The 26196-nt window shown below is 40.5% G+C and overlaps 1 protein-coding gene across 1 annotated transcript in view; it reads left to right on the top strand.

Annotated features, from left to right (window-relative positions):
• Positions 1–2828: 2828 nt before the first annotated feature.
• LOC121872514 (connectin-like) overlaps positions 2829–26196 on the top strand; it is a 105191-nt gene continuing 81823 nt past the window's right edge. The window contains exons 1-2 of the mRNA XM_042375299.1: positions 2829–2847; positions 3234–3271. Of these exons, the coding sequence (XP_042231233.1) occupies positions 2829–2847; positions 3234–3271 (57 nt within the window). The remainder of the gene's footprint in view (positions 2848–3233; positions 3272–26196) is intronic.

Here is a 26196-nt window from a genome sequence, read left to right as displayed (position 1 = left end):
TTTGCCTTACTGTCAGCCACGGAGGGGTGAAATATGACTTCATTAACAGCCCCTCTCACTGAAACTAGTTTTATTTATGAAATCTCTTTGGAAGTTTGTGTACCCGTCCTCACCACATTTTCACTGAGTGTTCATCAGTGGAGGTGATGTGTTTTATGCCGGGTGTTTGTCTTGTACCAAAGCTTTATGAGTCATCTACGAGTTTATCTGAGTTAATAACGATTTTTTTTCTTCACGGCGTGAGTGGGAAGTACTTCTGATGTTGATGTTGTAAGAAGGCTGTGTTAATGTTTCTTTTGGCCTCTACATCTGCCTGTACATTGATGACCTGTATGTTGACGGTAGGCTGCGTCTCTACCGACATAAGAATGGCTTATATGTAGCTACTTACATATTGATGGTGTTTGTGACCTGTGTTTCTATAACTGCACATTGATGCTATTAGTGGTCTATGTATATACTTATATAATAATGGTGTAAATGGCTTGTGTGTTTCTCTTAGGTATATATTGGTAAATGTGTTTGTGTGTGTGTGTGTGTTTGTGTGTGTGTGTGTGTGTGTGTGTGCATATTTGGTAAGATGTGTGTGTTTGTTTACATATATACACATACATACATATACACAAGTAAGGTGTGTACCATCGACTGTATTTGAAAAAGTTTCAAAATCTTGTTTACATGTTTTAGAGCGTAGTGGCAACAATGTGGAGGACTTTTATGAGTAGATATTAAACACATTTGAACATATAAATAAACATAACATTTTTCACACCTCGACGCGAATATTTACATGCACATGAGAACATAATTGTTTTTATAATCTGAGCATCTGTTCTGTACACACGTTTGTTTATACACGTGGAGTTTGTTTATTTTTTGTGTGAGCGAAGATACTTTTACACAAACGTGAAAACAAATATATTTTTTCAACACTTTTAAACTTTGAGTATTAGTTTCAGTTCCTAATATGTCAGTACCATGGCCAGAAGTTCACTAAAACTCCTCTGGAAGTGATGTAGTTGTACACTGTACTGTACACCTCGGTAGATAAAGTATGTTTCTTCAGGTGGCTCTGTGTGTAAGTAAATAAACAGCGTCCAAGTCATGTGTGTGTTGTATAAACCAATTCTAACCTAACCTAACCTAACCTAACCTAACCTAACCTAATCCCTCGGGTGGTTCTTTATATGTTACTCTGTAATTTGATAAAGTGGGTGACAGGAGACAACAGACACATCCACATTTTCACCAGAATAAACTTCTTCTTGTTAGGTTTTATCCATATCTTAATCTCATATGTTTAGCCGTCAGCATCAGGGTGACAAAATTGCCTCTCGGAGACTCGTATTATTATTATTATTATTATTATTATTATTATTATTATTATTATTACACCAATAGCAGTCATTTTTGTTCCACATTTTTTTTCTGCTGACGCTCGTAGCTGTATGAGACCCAGGGGTGATAAATGGCAGCAGTGGGAGGAAAAAGCAGTAGAGGGGCGGAAGGAGAACCCAGATAAGTATATTAGGAGGGGGCGTTCTCAGGAGCAGTTAGTTCACGTCAACCAGAGGCGCTAACAGGCGGTACTCGGACAAATGAACCACAATCACCACCACTATATCCCCCACCACTACCACTACTACCACCACTACTACTGCTACCACTACCACCACTTTCTCTGATGGGCTGCCCTACCACCACCACCTACCATCCACCATTGAGCATCATTAGTGCCTCTCACAAGGAGGAAGACTCTCAGCGCCTCTCCCCCATAATATCTCTTCCACTTTCCTTTTCCTGGTATAATATTTCCACATATTTTTACACTGTGTTTAGCTCTATGAAGTTTAATAAAAAATTCGGTCCAGCTTCACATTTAACTATAAAGGACAAGTTCAAGTTGTCTCTTCGTGGTGATACTGGTGATGACAACACCTGGATTTATTTAGAAACGTATATAGATTGTAGTTAATCTGCCTCATATCGATCTGTTTTTTTATGTTTAGTGTTAATTCCACTCCACCGCCACCATCATCATCATCATCATCATCATCATCATCATTATCATCATCATCATCAGTATTATTATTATTATTATTATTATTATTATTATTATTAATATTATTATTATTATTATTATTATTATTATTATTATTATTTTTATTATTATTTTATTATTATTATTATTATTATTATTATTATTATTATTATTATTATTATTATTATTTTATTCTTCTTCTTATTATTATTATTAGCGTCTGTATTTACACACCTGTTATCACTCCGTCTCTCTTTTCATACAGGTGTACTCGATACTACCTCAGCTTCCTCTCTCGCCTCACTTTTCTCTTACTTGTCCTCCACAAACCCCTCAATCGCCCACTCACCCTCTCTCACTCACCTCTCAAACTCCCACTCACTTGTCCTTCACACAACTCTCAATCGCCCACTCACTTACCTCTCAATCGCCCACTCTCTTCACTTCCTTTCCTATCAACTGCTCTTATATTATGAAACAAAGAGAGTAGCCAAACATATTATTAAAGTAAACTCCCAATTAAGGAATAACTGAGCCTATTTACCAGTTTATCAGACGACCTAAACGGAAGTATTAATGAGAGCTTTGTCAAAATATTTACACACTATTTAGGTTTTATGTAAATATGGTAATGTTATTTGTAATTCATTATTTTATATCGTGTGTGTGTGTGTGTGTGTGTGTGTGTGTGTGTGTGTGTGTGTGTGTGCGCGAGTGCGAGTGTATGCACGTGTGTGTGTTTGCGCGCACCTGCGTGCATAAGAGACAGATACAGAGCTAATGGGTAATGGAGACTGATGCAGAGAGTGAGAGATAGAAAGATATATATATATATATATATATATATATATATATATATAGAGAGAGAGAGAGAGTACATTATATGAGTATACAGGTTAAGTATATCCTTTAATAAGAAATAGCGTGTTTGTAATGTGAAATAGAAAGGCAGAGAGATATGGCGTGTGTTAAAGATACAAAATCACTGGGCGCTGGGTGTAATTTTCAATGAAGAATATTGGTGTTAAAAATCCCGCCAGGTCAACACATTATCCCCCGCATTAGTTTAGTGAACACAGTCAGCGTATTAGGTTGTCGGTGTTTAACAATGGGCTTGACATAGCTCTGGCCGGACTACAGCCTTTGTGAATGTGTATTGGGTAATTTCCTAATATGCTTATCTTAATTGCAGGTTGGTGTTGGGGCTCTCCGGCCGTTTTGGGATTCCACGTGAGTTATCTCGCCTGTTTTACATTTTCTTGTTTCGTGCACCACCGGAAAATGACCGGTCTTACTTCCAGACCTTTCCGAGGTTTGAGAGTGTTTATATTCCTATTATTGATAAAAGGTGAATTATTTGGGTAAGGAAAATATGTATAATATTAGGCAGGTTTTGATAAATATATATATATATATATATATATATATATATATATATATATATATATATATATATATATATATATATATATATATATATATATATATATATATATATATATATGTGTGTGTGTGTGTGTGTTGGTGTCTGTGTGTGTTGGTGACTGTGTGTGTTGGTGTCTGTAATAAAATAATATTAATATTAATAATAATTAACGGTTTATTGAAAGAGCATGGGAGCCGGAAGGCTGAAAATATACAGGTACATAATTGGGGAATGGGTCTCTTGATTTACAAATAATATACAAGTAACATAAGTGGTACAAATATGATATATATTAACTAGGTGGGTAGAAGGTCAAACTACAGGGCATTTCAACATAGTGACAGTGCAAAAAGTAGGATTGACTGGGAGTGAATACACTGGTTGATTACAAGTTATTGATAATTTTTACAATGGTTGGGACTGGACTGTTCTTAAAGCGATCAGTTCGTGCACGTATGGGCTGGATGTGTGTGTTGGTGTCTGTGTCTGTGTATTGGTGTCTGAGTGTGTGTGTGTGTGTGTGTGTGTGTGTGTGTGTGTGTGTGTGTGTGTGTGTGTGTGTGTATCTGTCTGTCTGTCTGTCTGTGTGTGTGATGTGTAATAATAATAATAATAATAATTAACGGTTTATTGAAAGAGCATGGCAGCCGGAAGGCTGAAAATATACAATTACATAATTGGGGAATGGGTCTCTTGATTTACAAATGATGTACAAGTAACATAAGTGATACAAATATGACATATAATAATTAGGTGTTGCTAATTTTTACAATGGTTGGGACTGGGCTGTTCTTGTAGCAATCAGTTCGTGCTCGTATGGGCTGGTGTGTGGCCAGGACAGTAGCTTGGGGCAATGCAGGTGTGCTCCATCCTTCAGGTTACGTCAGGTGAAGCTGTGAGGTCAGGTTAGGTCAGATCCAGTCACAATCAGTATTGCTGTGTTTTTGAGCTTTTCCTTCGAGTTGAAATTGCCACTTTTCTATATCACTTGTGGGTTAATCGTCAATCTTTGCACTGTACTGTTGGTGTGAGGTTGTTGATATATCCAGATGGGAAGGAGGAGATGGGGAAGGGGAGAGCCCGACAGACCGGGCTGGCAGCTGTCTCCATGGTCAAGAGACCACGGCCGCGTTAGCGGGCAGCGCCGACTGCACACGTCCTTACCCGAAGAAGGCTGAGGTGTGTGTGTGTGTGTGTGTGTGTGTGTGTGTTTGTGTGTGTGTGTGTGTGTGTGTGTGTGTGTGTGTGTGTGTGTGTGTGTGTGTGTGTGTGTGTGTGTGTGTGTTGGTGTGTGTGTGTGTGTGTTGGTGTGTGTGTGTGTGTGTTGGTGTGTGTGTGTGTGTTGGTGTGTGTGTGTGTGTGTCTGTCTGTCTGTCTGCCTGCCAGTCTGTCTGTGTGTGTGTGTGTGTGTGTCTCGCTCTGTGTGTGTGTGTGTGTGTGTGTGTGTGTGTGTGTGTGTGTGTGTGTGTGTGTCTCGCTCTGTGTGTGTGTGTGTGTGTGTGTGTGTGTGTGTGTGTCTGTCTGTCTGCCAGTCTGTCTGTGTGTGTGTGTGTGTGTGTGTGTGTGTGTGCGCGTGTGTGTTGATGGGTGTGTCTGTATCTGTCTGTGTGTGTGTGTGTGTGTGTGTGGTAGTAGTAGTAGTAATAGCAGTAGTTAAGACATTCTTACGACCTTGGCAGCACGTATTCCTGGCCATAACCACAGTAAAGGTCGTGTAGTCTGACTTCCCCGTGCTGCTGTACTCTCTGTGTCCGTCCACCATCCAGTTAACAAGTCTGAAAACGCTACATAATAATCGTTAGTGTGAAAATATCCATGGTAACAGTGATAGAAGATTGCAGTAACATTAAGTGGTAGACGAAGGCAATATAATGAGAGGAGAATATAATAACGCTATGAAGACAATAAGTAACAGAAGTATCTAGTAACAATAAATGATAGAAGAAAGTAATCGCACGAAAACCCGGGGAAGGGGAAAGAAAGGGGTGGGAGGGAAAAGGGGAAGAGAAGGGGAGCGAAGGGAGCGGGTAGGGTTGGGGAGGGAAGGGGAGGTAGGTCAAGGAACACTACCAGGGTGCAGCAAGGGAGCCGGCGGGCAGGCACCAGCGTCACATAATTAGTGTAATTTGTAATTTGGACAGTGTAAACAATTTCAATTCCAGTTTCGTGCATGAGGGGTCGTGCGAGATATTAACAGGAAGTTGTTTCCGCCACGACGAGCAGGAGAAACAAGAGGACGTAAGTAAGGCACCGTGTTAGCAGTGTCTTCTTCTTCCTCGGCTTTTCTCAAGGCCTTGTAAGCATTTGTCTCCAAACATTTTATAATTCCTCAGTTTAAATACACCTTTGTAGTGTTAGGGATATTTGCCTCAGAACTAGAAATTACCTTGAAACGTTTAATTCTAGTTTCAAGTATTAGGGAAGGTTCTCTTATACTTCGCTAAGGCTTTCCTCATAACGTTTGATAATAATTATTGTTTCTGAACACTCAATAGAATTTGTCAAGACGTTTAATTACAATTTGTTGCAGATTTTGGATACAAATGCAGTTATTGATTTATTTGAAATGAAATCTCGATATATGTGCCTTGTAAATAATGAAATCGAAACTACGACTATTATTATTATTATTATTATTATTATTATTATTATTATTATTATTATTATTATTATTATTATTATTATTATTATTATTATTACTATTATTATTATTATTATTATTATTATTATTATTATTATTATTATTATTACTATTATTATTATTATTATTATTATTATTATTATTATTATTATTATTATTATTACTCTTCCTGGGTTCTCCTAAAACCGCTTTCACTGTGAAATACTGAATGTTTAGTTAGATAGTTAGTATTATGGCGCAACGTCCCCATTATTACAGTGGACATTACAGTAACAATGTCCTTCCATTATCCTGGTGGCACTTACAGGCGCAGTGTCCCACGTTACTGTTGTGGCACATAAGGGCACATGATGTTCATCGGTGTTATCGTGGAACGTTGAGGCGCACAATGGCCCCAGCAGAAACACAGTGCACCATGTTATTAATATAGCACTTAAAGGCGCACAGCGTCTCGTTATTGTTGTAGTACTTACAGTAGCAGTGTCCTACGTTACTATAGTGGCACTTAAAGGCGTGGATGTCGCCAAGATATGGTCTGATTTACAATACATTAAAGAACACTTTGTATTTTTTATAATATTGTCTGTCAACAACTAGTCTATGTGATGCTCTTGGTTCTCACCTCTCATCAACAGTTTCACCGTTGGTCATTTTTTTTATGAAATTAGCACGAAATTACTTATAGGGAATTCCTTTTTTTATAGGAATCAGGCCTTTTAAGTCCTCTTTTAATATTACGCTAAATGAAAGAATGGAGCGATTTTTCACAATGAATATTATTTAATTGTGTACTTGCAGAATAAACAGTGAAAGGTGGCGATTTTTTTTTTAATTTTGGCGAATGTCTTGGAAAAATAGGATAATATTATGAAATTACCGAAATACAGGAATATATCAAGTATTTGGCGAATAAATAGCCAAAGTGGCGATTATTTTCATGTTGGTGAACGTCACTGTGATGATTTTTTTTCTACACCAATCCCAACTTCTCTTCTTTCGTCTCCTTCCTGCTGTTCGTTCATGTTTCTTTTGTTCTGTATTTGATATTCTTGTTTTTCTTTGTATTCTCCTCCCTCGCCCTCTCTCCGTTCCGTCTCCTCACTTTACCCTATTGTGTATTTCCCTTTGTGTGTGTGTGTGTGTGTGTGTGTGTGTGTGTGTGTGTGGTTGCAGTCAGCGCTCCTACCTCACCACATAAATCAACTCACGCACAGCCAACATCCAGTTTATCATCATCAAAACCCCTATACCCCCAAAAGTCCTATGGTGACGGACGAGTGGCGACAGGGACAGGCAGAGATGACTGCCGAGAGTCTCTAGTCACAAATCTGCACATGGGCGGCACAGAAAAGATGGTCGTTTATGCACTGGGATCTAGGCAGCAGTGCAATCCGGTCCTGTCTGTGCGACTGAGCAGCCCTTTCGGGGAGCCACTCTGCTCACCCCACATGGGGAGGGGGCTAGAAAAGGTGCTCTAAACATATCCTGCCTAAAAATCCAGAGTGAGTTATATATCTCACTCTTGGCAGCAGCTGACGGCGTTAACAGGCAAGTTGTCGCTTTGGCTTCTGTGAGACGGCTCAGTTTAGTGAACAAGTCCATTCGCTTATAACGGAACTACCAGATATTAGTGTAAGTAGATGTACGTAGTACTGGCTTTGTATCGATCATAATAAGATAAAATTTCAACAGCAGAATAACTAAGAGTCAAAAGTTGCACAGTGGAGAAGTGACCCCCCCCTCCCCCCACTCCCAGTGCCATATGTGTGTCTGCTGGGGGGGGGGGGTCACTGTCCATTGCCGGCGCCTTCCAGGGTTACTTACGACAAACACGCTCACTTGCTTTCTTAATTACCCAGTGACCTAGACAGTAATCTTCAACAAGTTAAGGTCAGTGGTTATTAACTTCCAGTCCCCGTCTCGTAAAGGCCGTGGTCATTTGAGCACAGCTTGGTGAAACGTTAAGGGGCGGAGGAGAGACAGATGGGCGACCGTTTCCTGCTGTATTGTCGACACCCGTGGCCAGTCAGGAGAGCGATCCAATGTTGCAGGACGTGTTAGCTTATACAGGTGTAGACGACACACTCAGCTGTGGCTAGTGTAGAGGTGATGACACAGTGACGTGGTTATTGTTAAGGTAGTGATGACAGTGACGTGGTTATTGTACAGGTGGTGATGGCATAATGACGTGGTTATTGTACAGGTCACCACATTGACTACATTTGTGTTTGGTATATCATAAAGTTTAACATTTTATTTTATCAAGGGAACTGCTGTGTGTGTGTCTGTCTCTCTGCTTGTTTGTCTCTCTTCAACTTACCATTTCACTCATTACACACCGACCACTAAATATTTTTTCCATCAGACTTTGACTCTCGTTAAGAAAATATTAAGATAATAATCCATAATAATGAATTAATTTTAATCACATCTATAACACCCAATTAATGCACATGTATAGGACTTGAGATCAGTAAATATCGTTTTCTTTCTTTAAATGCCACTTTTCCTTCACAACCCAATGCTGATGACGCAGTAACTATAGAACGAACTTTTCAAAATAAATCGTTGTAAATAAATATCCATGTGAGTGATTTACAAGTACTGTATATCGATGAGTGTGTGTAGTAATGGCAGAAGACCTCCTCGTAGATTGCGTGACCTGTAGTGATCTACGCCTTAATAATAATGATATATACTGTACACAGACACGGCGTAGAAATAAGGGTAAAACTACAGATGGTCGGAATGTATTCTTGATTACTTTGTTTGTCCGATTAGAAAAATGTAGGATGTATATGATGGTATTATTGGTAAATTGGTTACGATAATATAGCATCTGAGAGTTCCCAGAGTAGTTTAGTTTATTAAAGTGTTATGGGTAAATAATTCAGTAATGCTCGTGAGCTGTTTTTTCAATATACTGAATTTACGTCACTACACTACTTGGCTAAAAGTCTTAATATTATTATTATTAATATTATTATTATTTTATTTTTTAGTTTTTAACCTGCGACGTAAATTAGAACACAGGCAGCGTTTCTAGTTGCTCTTCCTTGACTCTTCTTAATAAAATAACGCCAGTAAAGTTTGCTCCGTGACACCCGGATTAGGGATGCTACACCTGGATGTCAGCCTCCCTACACAACGAACGACCATCTATCTTGACCACATCATCACAGCTGTTTCTTCTCTTTCATCGAGACTGAGGATAATGAGCAGATTGCCACAGGTGTTCAGTATGAGTGGTGAAATATTACTGAGTGGTTGGCTGTGTGTTCCTCCTCAGCTTTCCCCCGTGAGCTTCACTTGATGACCGTGATAGTGTCCTCCGTCTCGTTCTCTGAGTCATTCATATAACGCACACCATGATGTCAGCGTTCGATTCATTAGCTAATTAGAAGCTTCCTGTACATCTTTACCATCAAGTATTTACGTTGATGATCTTTTTTTCACGGTTAAGAGGCTTGTATGAGAAATATATACAAGTAAAGGATAACGTAAATGTGTGTGCATGTGTCTGTCATTGCCAACTAAGTGAAGTGTGGCTCAAGTAGTGTTTTTACAATAATGACTGTAACATCTTTTGCAGTCACTGAAATACATTTTCTGTGACTATTTCATTTAAGGTGTGTGTGTGTGTGTGTGTGTGTGTGTGTGTGTGTGTGTGTGGTGGGGGGAGGGGGGGTAAATTACACTACAGGGCGTTGTTGTGTTTAATAATGTGTGTACACTCGTGACTTGATCTCCACCCCCCCCCTCCCCCTTATATAGGTCGTTATTAAACAATGAAAACGTAATTGTATATAAACAAAACACAGTGTTAGTTGGATCGTAACTTCAGGTCGACACAGTAGTGTTGCAAAATGACATCCTCATTTATTCAACTCTTGAGTGCTGGTTAAAAGAGCACGATTTGTCAGCAAAACGTTCATGTATTTACTGTATATAATATGTGAAATGGTTATAATTTACAACGACAAAAAATGTGTATTGAAGATGCGAATTCTTTTTCACTGTTGATGTTATTTGTGGTTGGTGAATATAGATAGAGGACTAGGATGAGATCATGTCCATTTCGGCCACCATTATGTATCAACTCATATCCATAAAATACATCAGAGAAGAAATGAAGATTATTTAGTGTTACAAAATTAACGTATCGAAATGGGACACCTTGACTTAAAAATCCTCTCCTGTCGTGATATTGTTATAAAACAGTTATACTCTCATTTCTGGACAGCTCATTACCTCACACGAGTAGATAAGTCGAATTTAAAACGTCAGACACACGATATATACTGTACATGTCAGGTCGAAGGAACAAAATGATATGTTAAATAATAAAAGTCTGCTCACGCCTTCTTCTGTTCGATAGAAAGAAGGAAAAAATCTTTCATCAAAATATAGTTTGGGAATCTCAGACCATAAGTGAACACAGAATATTGAGCTGAGCCGTGGATGTGAGGCCAAAATCATCTCTGAGATAGTGATCATTAGCTCGCAACAGCCAATATCCCATCATAATTCATGACGAGGTCAATTCATTGCAATGTTCACCTGTTTTCTTGATTGAGCCACATACAGCGGTACTGTAGTCCGATTTCACCCTCATCACATTGAATCTTGTCATGCAAGGTAAAAGTTGAAGCGGAGTTAAGTGAGTTTAATACCATGCAACAAGTTTTTTAATTCCTCACCGTTAAGTGGATCAGGGAAATGTTCCTCCAGACGTTGTGCGAGTGTGAGACATTTTTCTTTCATTTTTATGTAACTTTCTTTTGTTCTGTTCATGATTTTTTTGGTTTCCGTGTTACATCCCTCATCATTAAGTGAGTCCCTGAATCCTTGTGGCCCTAATTCCTTGGATCCCTGAATCTCTGGGTCCCTGAATCCTTGTGTCCCTGATTCCCTGGGTCCCTAAGTGGCTGTATTATATACATCCCGCCTGTGTCTAGCCAACTCCTCACAACCGCTCCCCGAAATTGGAAAGCCGAGAATGTGGGTACAGACTTTCGCTCGTATGTGTGGGCGTCTAAAAATGATGAGAAGGTCACAAGGGCGCCAGTCTATAAACAAAATACACAAGGGTGAATAACTCGAAAACTCTATATTTTATGATAATTTGCGGTGTTCTATAGTATTTTAGGTGTCCTGGACATGTTGTGTTGAGTCTTGTTACAGTACACATGAGTGCGACTCTTTCTTGTCGAATACAGATGTGTACATACAATTGTGTGCGTACTTCTCTGTGTGGCATGCAGGTGTGTGCATACAGCTATGAGCGTACTCCTCTGTATGGTATATAGATGCATACTCAATTGCGGTATACAGGTGTGTATACACTATTATGAGTGGTATACATTGCAGGTGCATACGTCTGGTATACAGGTAGGTCCTACGTCTTGCTTCATTAAGCTTACCTCAGCAATGTTAAACAACTCTCAAAATATACACGGTATATATCTCATGTTTTAGTACATTTCAAATTTGTGGATGACGATGATCATATTGATGATGATGACGCGTTCGTATGGCTATCAATATCCCTAACACTATGCTCCAGATCTCTCTTGACAAATGTCCGCCATTAAGCAGGACAGGCGTCACCCTTCCCTCCCCCCTCGTGATGCGGGATATGAACCTGGTTGTATAAGAGCGACAGAGATAACAACTTCACCTGATATTTTAGTGAAGCATATTTTTTCTTCGGAGGCTGATCGATTTTCTTTAGATTGGTCCACCTGCCGGAGGAGTGAGCAGAAGCGTGGCAGTGAGCGGTGTAATTGTCTCTGAACAGTCTCTAGGTGAACCCTTAGCAGTCTCTCTTCGGCATCTGAGTTAAAACACTGTCACTGGATGTCGGCAGTGTCCCTGGTCTGTATAAAAGTATGAGTGATTATTTAAGATGTGTCTTAAAGTCGTTTATAGAGAACATACAAAGAAAGATTGTAAAAGTGAGTGTCGTAGATCTAAGGGACCGTTAAGGGCATCGTGGCTGGCACTGCACGCAACCGCCTTCACTCACCCCAGTTATAAAATTAAGTTCCCATTTACAGCTTAATAAACTGACTGTGCCTCGAGAGCGAACCCGAGATTATATAGAAAATAATTTAAATCGTGTGCGAAAAGCCTTAGGGATGTGTGTGTGTGTGTGTGTGTGTGTGTGTGTGTGTGTGTGTGTGTGTGTGTGTGTGTGTGTGTGTGTGTGTGTGTGTGTGTGTGTGTGTGTGTGTGTGTGTGTGTGTGTGTAATAATAATAAAATAATAATCATAATTAACGGTTTATTGAAAGAGCATGGCAGCCGGAAGGCTGAAAATATACAGTTACATAATTGGGGAATGGGTCTCTTGATTTACAAATAATGTACAGGTAACATAAGTGATATATAATAACTAGGTGGGGAGAAGCTCAAACTACAGGGCATTTCAACATAGTGACAGTGCAAAAAGTTAGATTGACTGGAATGAATACACTGGTTGATTACAAGTTATTGATAATTTTTACAATGGTTGGGACTGGGGTGTTCTTATAGCCATCAGTTCGTGCTCGTATGGGCTGGATGCGGTTGTGGTGTCGAACAGCAATTCTCGGGCGAGGGATCTCAGGTGGTAGTAGGAGCCGGTGTCGAGGATGGTAGCTGGATCTCCAGTTAACTCAGACATGGTGGAGTTACAGGACCCGACCTACAGGTATATACCTGCGTCAGAGGGCCGAGGACTGCTTGGCACTCCTAGGAAGTCAGCGGTGGTTGGGAGGCATAACCCTCTTACAGGAAACTGGAGTCTACAGCGTACCAGCGGTGTGAGGGAGGGGGGGGGGGTCATGAACGGGAGTGTGGTGTCAGAGAGACCAAGGGAGCAGGAGTATTCTCAGTATTCTCAAAAGAACTATCCAGTCTGGCACCAGATGACGACGGGGGTTTGTTTATACAAACCCTCACCACTTCACCGAACGTGATGGAGTGTATCAGGTGGGTAGGTGTCTAGGAAGCTCCCCCACCTCCTCCCCAACGCCGCCACCGCCGGCACCGCAACCACTTACTAGGAGGAGACTAATCACTGGAGATACGATCATTGTGGAAGATAAGCCGTGAACAGCAAGAGCCTTCTTACTCCTCAGTAGATGCTGCAGACGTGCCGTTAAAGCCTTGAAACCTGTTTGAAAATGGTGTTTGTGGAGGATCAGATCGACGATAAACAGATGAGTTACCTCCACAACGTTGCTGACCAAACTATCATTCTGACAATATATTAATAAGTGGTAATGTCAGGGCTACAAGAACCACCAGATTCATTCCATTGAAATAACTTTCAAGAGTTTTTACTTGGCCTTTATAAAGTAAAGTCAAACTGTCCGTACACAAATTGAAATCATGAATTACTGTCATTTATCACTATAGGAGCGCTTTGTTTACTGTAAAATTGGATCAAACCTCTCAATTTTAATTTGTTCTTGCTATTATTTATTTTTATCTGATTACTTTGTACTTCCAATGACTTTCTAGGTAAACCATTACTACATTGACTTAACTTCGTAAAAACAATAATTCTACTCACAATCACAGAGCATGATAATATTTGGGTACTGAGGAGGTCGGGAAGATGTTGACTTACGGCTGTTAAACACAGGCCCTGCAGATGGGGACGGCATCACCGCCCTATACTGGAAGACGCCGCCAGGTACGGTCAGGGGGGGTCATGAAGGTCGAACCCACAACAATGCAGCGTGCAGAGAGGTGTGGTGTGGTGTCATGTCGAGGACACGTCGTGGACACGTCGTGACCTCCACTCTCCTGATATGAAATTGAGAGTTTACTATGTAATACTACAAGATACTGCAAGTGTCAGCTGTACGAGTCCCTCTTCACCCGTACGAGTGGTTGTGTCTGTCACATGTCAGCTGAGGTACATGTTCCTTTTCACTTGTTGGTTGAGCCACACATGTCTTTATTCGCATATCTCTTGATTTTTTTTTCTCTGTTTACTTGCAGGATAAGCTACGTGTTACTTGTCAGCAGAGTTACGTGTCCCCATTCACATGTCAGTGGATGCTTGTCTAGATTCACTCATGGGAGGACTTACGTGTTTCCACTCACTAGTACCTATTCATAATGAAGATAACAATATACCATACACTCTTCCTTAGATAACTCATATATTTTTCGCATCTATGATACATGATCTGTTGCAAAAAGTGACGTTTAATAAATGGATATGTTTCGTTGTAATAAATAAATTACAGTCTAGTCGGGTTTAGTTTGATAATCACTGGTTTAACCCAGAAGTCAGACACTGAGGTGCCAGGCCAGCGTTCTGCCTGCTGCAGCCTACCTGCCTACCTCTTACGTATGGGACAATAAAGGTCAACTTACCTCGCATCATATGAGGGTTGCGCCTCCAAACCACCGTTCACCACCTGTGTGCCACACACTAAGGATAACCAAACTAACTTATAGAGTATTTCGTGCATTGTGAAACAGCGTTATACTTAGTGACTTCAAATCAATGTCAGTGAGTTATGCCCATGTGCAAAGTGGTATTTGTGGGTGTAGTGTAGTAATCAATGTGACAGCTTCTGGCATCCACAGTGCCCTGGTGCCCGCAAAGCCTACTTCCGGGCCATGTGGCTCCCAGCCTCACGCCCCCCGCCCCCCACCCCCTCGCTCCGCTGATGGTTGGCGCTTACCACACGTGTTAATGACTTCATGTGGTGTCTCACGCAACTACGGTGGTTATACTGGGCTGGTGGGAACAAGAATTTAACAAGATGGTTCTGTGCAGACAAACACAAGTAGAACAGGCTGTGCAATTGTAATGTATAGAGAAAAAGAGATGATAGTGTCAAGCAAGCAAAGGCTGAACAACTGGGTCAGCACAACACAAACTGAACTAACTGGAATCTACTTAGCTACAGGCTACCTCAAAGAAAATGGAGGTGGGGTGAAATTCTGTGACTCTCAAAGTGCTTTGAAATCAATGAACAGCCCGTCAGGTTCTGTCTAAAGTTGTATGTGATATTAAAAGGAATGTGATAACTGCCAATGAGAACAACTCTCGCATCGAATTTGTGTAGATTCCATCCCATGTTGGAATCAGGTATCATGACCGTGCTGATAGACTGGCCAATGAAGCATATAAGAAAGAAATGTTGACCGTGACCTTGGCCTGTCCAATGCTGTACTTAAAAACATTCAAGTCAGAATCATGAACTCTGATCTAGAAGAAGTGAGAAATGCAGAGAGACCTGACAGTTGTAGCATTAGTAAATATGACAAATTTTGTGACAAGAGATACCGGTATGGCCAGCATAAGGACAGAACTAGACAATGTGATATAGTTGTGGCCAGAATTAGGCTTGGATACAGACACATCTGGCAAGTTAGTAACACTGTACTCATACCGGAACACTCAGCATGTAAACTTTGTAATAAACCTTTAAAGCATACACTTGAACACTATATTATTGAATGTGACACTGTCAAAGACTTCAGCCCACCTGGCTTATTGTATCATGAACTTTGTAATTACTACAATGAATCGGGGGTGCTTGAGGACATTCTTGCTGTTTATCCCAAATTTGCAAGCACAGACTGATTAGTCTTCAATTAGAATATGACGTCCAATGTATATGAACCACTGTCCTGCATGGCAGTGAACAGTGACATCACCCACATGACTCTGACCTATATATACTGCTAATGAATATGATGTATTTCTTTGTGTATGAACCTCTGTCCTGCGTGGCAGTAAGAACTGACACCACCCTCAGTGTCAAGACCTGACTGAGTTACTCAGAATAGGCAAACTATACTTCAAGCTTTGTCAATAAATTTGTTAAACTAAAACTAAACAGAGTTAAGATAAATAGTTGGCGATAGGAAGAAGGTGCCTGTATTTCTGCCCGGTCGAATTAGAATGAGGTTGCTAGAAAATATTCAGGTCTTGTTACTAAGCTGTATTTTTTATTTTTTTATTGGCTAAAGGAAGGAATTCCTTTTTCATGCTACATTAGTTAGTTAGTGTTGATAACATTGTTGTGTTATAATGTATACAATCTGGTAACATTGTTGTATCAGAGTGTGTACAGTGAGATTACATTGTTTTGTTGTTCACACTCAGGATATGAAGCTTAATGAACATGTTGCATTGCTTTTCACAGCTGATGCGATAACACGGGTTTATTATCTCGACATGTAAACTGGACTGTGTTTTGGTTGCCGGAGATAGCAGTGTCAACAAGGGCGGTGCAGGTAAACAATGTAAATTGGTGGCATGGCGAAGTGATAGTGGAACTAACACAGTGTAAAGACAGCCAGTTGAACTTGCCCACCACTTTTGACTCCGTACACCCTCGCCCCGGATTTTTTCCTCCGTTTATGTGAGTTATGTGGATTTGCTGGGCGTAAAGAATCTCTCCCCTTCCGCTCATTAGCGTACCAATATGCAGCGTATTATTATTTATAAGCAAACTGAATAAATGAGGATCATTTACTTGTATAAATATCATGACTGCAAATAATTGGTCGCAAAAAATATCTTCCAACATAAAGGCACGTGAGGTTGGGTTAATAGCGCCTGATAAGAATAGGGAGGGGAAGGGTTGTGCACCTGTTCGTAACTTGCTATTAGTCCGAGGTCGAGTTTTCGGAGGTCAAGTATTCCTCTAAGTCTAAGCGGTAAATGTGAGGACTCGTGTAGCGTAGGGAGGTCAGATTACGAGGGAATCAATTTGGTTTCATTTTTTTTCCGTATATATGAATAATATTTCGCATCAGCAGGGAGCATAGAAAGTAACTGTTATTTTTCCGACTGAGCCACGCATGATTTGTTTATGGTTGTAACGCCTCCAGCCGTGCAAACACGAGAACACGTAACACCACAATTATGTATATTGAATTTTTTCCTCATTGCCTTTCTGCTATCAAGTTCACCCAGAGGTGTGTATGTAAAGGTCGCCTTATCGGTTTCTCGGGTAGTGTTCCTGATGGCTGTCAGGTAACATTGTGTAATTTACATTAAGAGTGAAGTGAAATATTAACACTTGTTTTATATTTCATCAGTTTGAGTTTGACCAGAGGTTAAAACATGAGTAAATTCCTTAGTAGTGTCATAGTTTGTTCCTTCGGTTTGACCTACCAAAGACTAACACCCTAAAGCTACCTGGGGGTTAGATTTAGTTAAGCGGTTAATCTTCTGGTGATATAAAATTATATGTTTTTACGTTATTGATCAGATAAGTTACTTAAAATTACATAATCATTAATTAAACTTTTTACACAGGCATTTGCGATTTATTTTTGTGGTATGATAAGAAACGAATTAATTGTAATGGTTTAAAATTTCTGAAATTTCGATTCTGCAAAATAACAAGAAATAAATTAGTTAGTGCATGGAAATATCGAAGAACAATTTGTGCTCCAAAATAGATACAGTATGGCTGTATTCTGTTTCACGTGTATGTAAACAATATAACAAAGGCAGTTGAATCGTGAAACGCGCTTAGATAAAATTTGATTTCCTAAATGGAAGAATAAATAAAACAAAACTGTGGTTGAAGTATTTTTAAAGCTTACGTGTACTGTAAGTGTCCACATCTATGCCAGTTTTTTTTTTTTTCTTTTTTTTTACGGTGATTAGCCCACCTGGGCACAGGTCACTGACCCACATCAGGGCCTAGGGGACGAAAATGTAATAATAATAATAGATGTGATTTTCTCTTTAATTACTAAACATCAATTTGTAAATAACTCCATAAAATATGTGTCTGTAATACATGTAATTGAAACTCTATTACATTCCAACGATTCAATTTTAGATCGAGGTTATTGTTTTGAATTTACTCTTGAAATGTGTCTCCCTCCCCTAGAGGTTTGAAATGAATTTAAATATCAATTGATTCTGATATTTTCGGAAAGGAAGGAGTGAGACTGATGCCTCCCCTCTCCCCCCCGCCCACACCTTGGATCCTTGAAGTCTTCTCCTGGACCCCTGATACCACCTCCTGGACCCCTGGCTGATTGTCAGAGTATTTGGTCCTCGGCCATTTATATCCCTGATCTAACCCTGAAAAGTTGCTAAATTTACTTGAGGTGATTTTGAGCAATTTTCTAACCTATCCTAGTCCTCAACTTCGCCTGCACATGTAAGCTGACAATATTCGCTCTCCCCCAACCTCAGCTGCATTTGTAAACTGTTCATTTCCCTCTCCCCCAACCTCAACTGCACATGTAAGCTGACCATATTTCCTCTACCAACCTCAGCTTTTTTTAAGCTGACCATATTCCCTCTCCCCCAACCTCAGCTGCACATGTAAGCTGACTATATTCCCTCCCCCAACCTCAGCTTTTTTAAGCTGACCATATTCCCTCTCCCCCAACCTCAGCTGCACATGCAAACTGACAATATTTCCTCTCCCTGCAACCTCAGCTGCACATGTACAGTAAGCTGGCCATTTTCCCTCTCCCAACATCAGTTGCACATGTAAGCTGACCATATTCCCTCTCCCTCAACCTCAACTGCACATTGTAAGCTGACCATATTCCCTCTCCCTCAACCTCAACTGCACATTGTAAGCTGACCATTTTCCCCTCGTAATTTCAGTTTCCAGTTTTCCAGCCGAGTGCCCACCATTTATGACTCGCCCCCTTACTTGGCAGTCCTCCGTCCTCACAAACATGTTGCCTGCCGGGGTGATTAAAATTCTCCAGCCAGTCGTCCCTCTGCACGTTTAGCCATATTTTGCATTCCCTGCCCTCCCGCGCCCACACAACCACCGCACTTGTATTCATATTCATTTGTAACTTCCTTGGTTTCACACGCTCCGCCACCCTCCCCTCGCCAGGACACAGGTCAGCTGTAGTGTGGCGGGCTGTAGTGATTCTCCCTCGAAAGTATAATTTTGAAGTTTTAGAACAGAACTCTTAATATAATTTTTGGAATGTAAATATAATTATAAGGAAACTTTATATTACTCGATGCAAATTGTTCACACAAGTCAAAATTAGATATGGTGATATTGGTCGATCACCTGAATTTTAAGGCAGTGTTTGTGATCCCGAGGAATTTTCTTTATTAAAATTGAGTAAGTGCTCTTTGATAATGTTTTTCGTCATGAGAAACTATATATATATATGTATGTATATATATATATATATATATATATATATATATATATATATATATATATATATATATATATATATATATATATATATATATATATATATTACACATTACACTTACTGTACACTGGAGGTACAACGGTCCATTTTATATACTCTGTAGGAGACTTGGCAACTTTTGCTAAACATTGTAGGAGTTGCTCCCGTGTACAGTACATCTATTAACGCAACGAAATTAAACTCGGTGAAGAATGTAGGTGTCTCTCAGAAGGCAATAAAGGACAAGAGTCTCATGGCTTCACCGTCAACAACTATTGTTCGTGACAACTTATTACGATTAGTGATGGTGTTTGTCATCGAGCAAGACGTGTGTTGAGTAGTAGAGTGCGTGAGAAACTTTAGACGGTAGTGAGGAAACACCAAAACAATGATGAACAAGTAATAAGGAATAGTGTCCCCCAACACAACTCTCTCCGTCTCCAATATTGTAAGAGTCGCCAACGCTGAGAGATCACCCATCCTAGTGTTGATGACTGTATACAAGAAACCTTACAAATTAATGACAGAAAACTAGTTAAACAAAAAAAAACACCATGATATTGAAATACAGACACAGTTGTACGATAATTACACGTAAGCTGACCCAAGGTGCTGACGGTGCCTGTTACTAAGAAAGGCGACATTACGAAGTAGTTGGAAAAAACACAAAAAAGATATAAAACCAATTAAAAAAATTTAACTAGTCATGTATACCTCCTTGCGGTCCCCATATAATACCTACCGAGTTTTATTCTGCTACAGTTTACGGTCTTGGAAGAGTTGCGATAACCAGGTTTTACGAGAAGAGGCAGTAACGAGAACTGACCTATATGGACACAATTAGTTCCCTGACATAGTGATGGTGTAAGGTGCCGGACAGATATCTTTTACGACGCTGCAATACTGATAGGAAGGTTCTTAGAAGAAGACAAAAATTAAGGGCAGAATAGAAGTGGGTGTTGAGCGAAAAAAATATTGTTTTATGCTCAACTCCTGGGACATTTTACCCACTGATAAGCTCCAGTCAGATATATTAAAAGGTGTCTGGAGATAAGAGCACAAAGCTGTTTTTTTTTAGGGGGGGGGATTAGGGGATAAAGTTAAATACCTTTGGCATTTAACTAAGCTTCATCCTTCTACGTAAGACTTTACAAAACCTGTAAATATCCTTTTAAGATTCGCACGTTAAATATTCTCCTCCTCTACACACACAAGTTAAGTCAGGAGAATGTATCTAGTTAGGACAGTGGAAGTGTTTATATACAACCTGTTGGCCTCTGTGAGCTTAGTGTGTTTGTGTGGTTTAAAGCCATTATAGAAAATATTCGCCTCAAATAAGAACAACTAGAACTAATGGTATTTTGAGTTCTTGTGGCCGCCAGATACCATAATAAAGCGAAATGTAGTCAGTCAGTCAGCCTCCACGACGTGCTGTGAGTCGCTAAGGCTATTGATGGCGTATTCAATTTTTTCCTTAATTAACGGGTTATTATAGGAAACAGCGGAAAGGGAATTTTATATCGCCAATAACCATTTAAAATAAGCCGCTGCCACACTCAAATTATATTCTGACAGCACGTTATAGTGTGAGGCGTCTACCCTTCACACGCATAAAAGGAAATTAATACTTATATAAATTCTGATGTGGGTGATAATGATAATAAACGTAATAAAAGTAATGGTAATAAAATAATTAACGGGTGTTTTTTTTTTTTACGTGAGGATAAAAAGTTTTGGTAATAACGACACACTTGTACATTCAGCCTCCGCGTTGGACAGCAGATCGATATAATCCTCTTCACGAGCAGCCATGATCATCATCCGCTGCTTGTTCGAGGAATTGTTTTAAAAGTATGTAATGTTTCGACAACCTTGAGAAATGTACATATTGTTATTTTGACATGTAAAGCTATTTTAATCTCTATAGTTTAGACATTTTCTATGACATTACCATAACCTAAAGGTATTGTTTGTCCGTCTCTCTGTCTGTCTGAATTTCCGTATGTCCAATGTGAGTTCAGGATATTAATTATATGGCACATACTAGTATATTTTCAATTAGATTTTTTGTAACACCAGTTTGGGTGACTACTAGGTGTCCCTATTACTCCTCTTTCCCCTCAAAATGTTGTTCTCGCTACATAAGACGCGTCCAGATATTGTGCAGTCAAAGAAAAAAGTTGCATTACACTTATCGTGCCTTATGTTCTGAAACCCTTGACAAAGAATTTGTGTAAAGTTCTACGTTCAGACTCGAACCTCAAAGCTTCGTTATCACTTTACCCAAATTCATTGTCATGAGGTTCGGAGCATAACGCTACGGGGTGTACAACGACTTCTCTCTTTTTTTTTTTTAACCATACATTTTCCCCTGGTTTACAATGAAAAACAAAAGTCGTGTCGTGAAATTTGGTGAAAACATATGCTGAAGGGCTAAACTTTTGGTGCGCTCTGCCTTGTGGTGGGGCTCTCATAATGTTTCACGAGTTATATTTAATCTTCAGACAAAACCGCGACACGACTTTTGTCTTTGATTGGTACATGTATAATTTTGAGATTCCTCCTTGCTCAGCAGATGTCATTTGCTTTTTATCTTGCCTGTAGACTCTCGTGACTTTCAAGACCGTTCAGAAGGAGTCTCTTGCTTGACATAGTCGGTATACCACCTCGAGGACTGGCGAGTAACTAGTGAAAACTTGTCTCGTAAGAATTGTCTTTGATCTTACGACTTCAAAGACATTAAGATATTTCTTGGTAGAGAGTACGTCAAAGACCATCCCTGGAATAAAATGTAACTTTCTGGCATCATCAGTGAGCCGCTTACGGTACTCACAGAAAAACACAAGGACGGACTAACACGGAAGTAGACGACAAGTGGGAAAGACGTCTTACCGTCTAAGTCTTGTGTATTAAATGATGACAATCTTCTCAACACAGTAACAAGCACAGCGTCAGGTGTCGTCCCACCAGAGGTTTGTGTCGCTGTACCGAGCCACAAACAAGGTAACCTGACGACAATCTCAGCCGGTAAAAATTAAGGCGTTTCCAGAAGTATTCATATGGTTCCTTAACATTTCCTTATTATCGAGAAATCTTTCTTTTCATCATAAGTACTGGAGTCGATCATTATTTACGGTGCATAAGATTGTTTTCTAAAGCTTAGGATATTTTAGAATACAAGAAGCAGTATTTTAACTCTACCTGAGAGGTTAACGCTCTCTGTGTTAACGTTACCTGGGAGGTTAATGTTGTCTATGTGTTAATGTTACCGGGAGGTTAACGTTTTCTATGTGTTAACGTTACCGGAGAGGTTTCATAATCATTGATGTTAGATAAGCACCTCTAAGGCCAGTGCCATCAAACAAACGAAGCAGTGAATGACTACCACATAAAGCTTCACACAACTAACATTACGAACCAGACAACTTACATAAATTTTTAATCGTTCGTTAAGTGAAACATTTTCCCCTGTCCGTAAACCCACAAACAATGTGATGTATGACGTGGTATAGTGGTAAATATCCTTACAGAGTGTTGAGAGCCCCCTAGTTCGATCCTTCACACCCCAGATGACATTTATCACGACTGTTATGTTATGGGATGGACTACAGTACATCAACCCTTCCTCCCCTTCGTCCTCAAATGGTGACCTCCAAGTTATGGCACAGCTCAACTGAATATTACCTGGGGTTAGTGTGACACAACTCAACTGAATATTACTTGGGGTTAGTGTGACACAACTCAACTGAATATTACCTGGGGTTAGTGTGGCACAGCTCAACTGAATATTACCTGGGGTTAGTGTGGCACAGCTTAGAATTGTTTTATTCGGTTTAATGATACTTTGGCCAACACCTCTCGGTTGTCCCCTCCAAGCTCCTTACCATAAATCAAGTGTTTGCCGTAAATCACCTGGAACTCCTAAATTAAACCAGCCTCGTAAAGTAGGTGACTATCATAAATTACCTGATACTCTCACACATCACCTGATACTCCGAGGCGTCACCTAATGCCTCGAGACGTCGCTTGCTACCACCAAGACATCACTCGGCTACCGCTGTTTAACCACCTGTGTTCATGAACCATCTTGATTCTGCTAAATATTGAATACCAGCTGACAGCATGTACGCCACCTGCCTACAGTGTTCAGCGGCTTACCGTACACCAACTGATTACATCAACACACCACCTGACTACAGTAACTGTATAAATTAATGGTTGATCACCTGTAATTAAGGCAACCTGTGTTGGCCTTCAGACTCAGCTGATCACCGAAAGTCAAAAGTGAATTTTCCTGCCACTAAACTGCCTTCACGGCTCATTAAGTCCTCTTTTCTCCTCCTCGTCCTCTTTCCTCCTCCTTCTCCTCCTCTCTCCTGTGCTCTCCTCCTCTTCTATCCTCTCATCTTCTTCACCCTTCTTCCTCTCCTTCCCCTCTTCCCCTCATCTTCTCTTGTTCTATCTCTTCCTCCCCTCTCTCTTGTCCTCTCTCTTCCGCCTCTCCTCTCTTGCTCTATTGTCTCTCTCTCTTCCTCCTCCGCCTCTCTCTGGTCATCGCTCTTCGTCTTCCCACGTGTCCTCTCTTCCTCCTTCTCTCTCTTGTTCACAGTGACATCACCCTCATGACTCTGACTATATATACTGCTAATGAATATGTTGTATTTCTTTGTGTATGAACCTCTGTCCTGTGTGGCAGTGAGAAGTGATACCACCCTCAGTGTCAAGACCTGACTGAATTACTCATAATAGGCAAACTGTACTACAAGCTTTGCCAATAAATTTGTTAAACTAAAACTCTCTCTCTCTCTCTCTCTCTCTCTCTCTCTCTCTCTCTCTCTCTCTCTCTCTCTCTCTCTCTCTCTCTCTCTCTCTGGCCCCCGTAATGGTAGCTGGTGTTAATCTGTGTTGTTTCTCTACGGTGATGAATGATTGTCAAGCAGCTTGTTGTCAAGCATAATACACTAGTGTCTGAGATTGTTGTTCAAGTAGGGGTCGTGTGAGACTGGGGTGTGGCGCCTCCTCCCCTGTCCTGCCCTGCCCTGTCCTGTTCGTCTTTACACTGCCCTGTCCTATTTTGCCTTGCTAACTTATGTAATGATGCCTTGTGGACCCGGGGCATGGCTTTTGCTGCTGCCCTGCCCTACCCTGCCCTGCCCTGTTATGTAACAAGGTCATGTGTATTAACTTATTTGGTGTTGCCAAACATGTTGCTATAGTCGCTTGGCCGTTCTCCCTCTCACGCTGTTTGATACATTGTCTTGTACTCATCCTGTGTGTGTGTGTGTGTGTGTGTGTGTGTGTGTGTGTGTGTGTGTGTGTGTGTGATGCTGTTTAATTTTTCTCATGCTGTTTCTTGCTTCATTGTTGTCTCATGCTGTTCGTAAGGCCTCCCTTGTTAATATATTTAAATCACTCACTTGATTTCATGCTTGTTTGACTGATTCCTACTGAAGCTATACTTGTGTCACTCTAGGCTTGACACTTGGTCTATATCCTGTCAGTTTTCTGTAGTGCATTTTGTTCTCGCGTTTGTGACCTTTACCTGTAACTTCACTTCTGTCTGCGCCTCTCACCTGTTTCTCCTTTTTATATCACACTTTGTTTCTCACTTTTGTATCACACATCTGTGTCTCACTTCTTTCTCTCACGTGGCCCTTCAATTTGAACTATTATTCTGACGCTGATTCATATATATTTGCATCACTCTCAGGTGTGGCTACTCGTTTTCCTTCGTTTCTTTAACACTCATTTACGCCTTTCATCACGCTCTTGGGTGTCTTCACGCTCTAGGGTGTCTTCACGCTCTAGGGTGTCTTCACGCTCTAGGGTGTCTTCACGCTTACATTAACATTTGTCCTAAACAAATTTTTCACGTTGACAAAGGGTCTGGGAGCGTAGCAGCAGTCTTAACAGGCGAGAAGTGAAACTCTCTTAACTCCTGTAAACGTACATTTCGCGAACAGCAGCCATAAATCTGTCTTACACGCGCAGGTTTTATGTAGAAACTTGAGCGTAGACGCGTTAACGGGCGTATAAATCTTGCAGCAATTGACGCAAATGTTGGCGTTAACTCAGAAAAAAGGTAAAAAAAAAAAAAGATTAGAGAAGTGGGTGGTAAACATCTCCTGAGGTAAGTCAACTTCTTAAGGGACCAGGAATTAGTTTACGCTGTTAGTTGTGGTGGTGGTAGCGGTGGTGAGGGAGTGGGGGTAGGAGAATTGAATTTGAATTTTGCCGCGGACAGCAGCTAGTTTATTGTGCACCCCACACTCATCCTGTGAAAAGTAGCGCTAAAAGGATTACAGAGTATAGGCCACAAAGGTGTTTATCAGGCCCCAGTGTTTTGTCATTATGGCAGTGAATGTTACAGCGTATTTTCAGTACATTGTTTAAGTCGGTGCATAGAATTTCGATTAGGTACTAGAAGCGAAGTGTAGATACAGCCTTAGTGTATCATCAGGAGAGAGACATGGTGATGGTGGTGATAGGAGAGGTAGTGATATGGTAGTTGTGGTAGAGGGGGATGTGTGGTGTTGTGAGGGAGGGTAGTGGTGTTGTGAGGGAGGGTAGTGGTGCTGTAGACGGAGGGTAGTGGTGCTGTGGACGGAGGGTAGTGGTGTTGTGAGGAAGGGTAGTGGTGTTGTGAGGGAGGGTAGTGGTGTTGTGAGGAAGGGTATTGTTGGAAGGTGTGCTGAAAGTAGAAAATGAAGTCGTCACTGCTAACTGTTGGCTTTTCTTTGGTTATTACAGCATTAATACTCTTACATGGAGTACACACACACACGCACTCCCTGATCTAACATCACCTGGGCATGTGATCTTGACCTTTCACTTACTGCCTCCATATGTAAATGAGGCCACCTTAGACCAACACCCAGACCACTTGTTGTGTTGCTTCAGAGCTGGACCCCACGGTTTTTATTTA

Source organism: Homarus americanus, unplaced genomic scaffold (assembly GCF_018991925.1).
Source record: "Homarus americanus isolate GMGI-L3 unplaced genomic scaffold, GMGI_Hamer_2.0 scaffold52711, whole genome shotgun sequence".
NCBI classification, from domain to species: domain Eukaryota; kingdom Metazoa; phylum Arthropoda; class Malacostraca; order Decapoda; family Nephropidae; genus Homarus; species Homarus americanus.
Note: the sequence above shows the minus strand (reverse complement) of the source record. Positions and strands in the feature narration are given on the sequence as shown.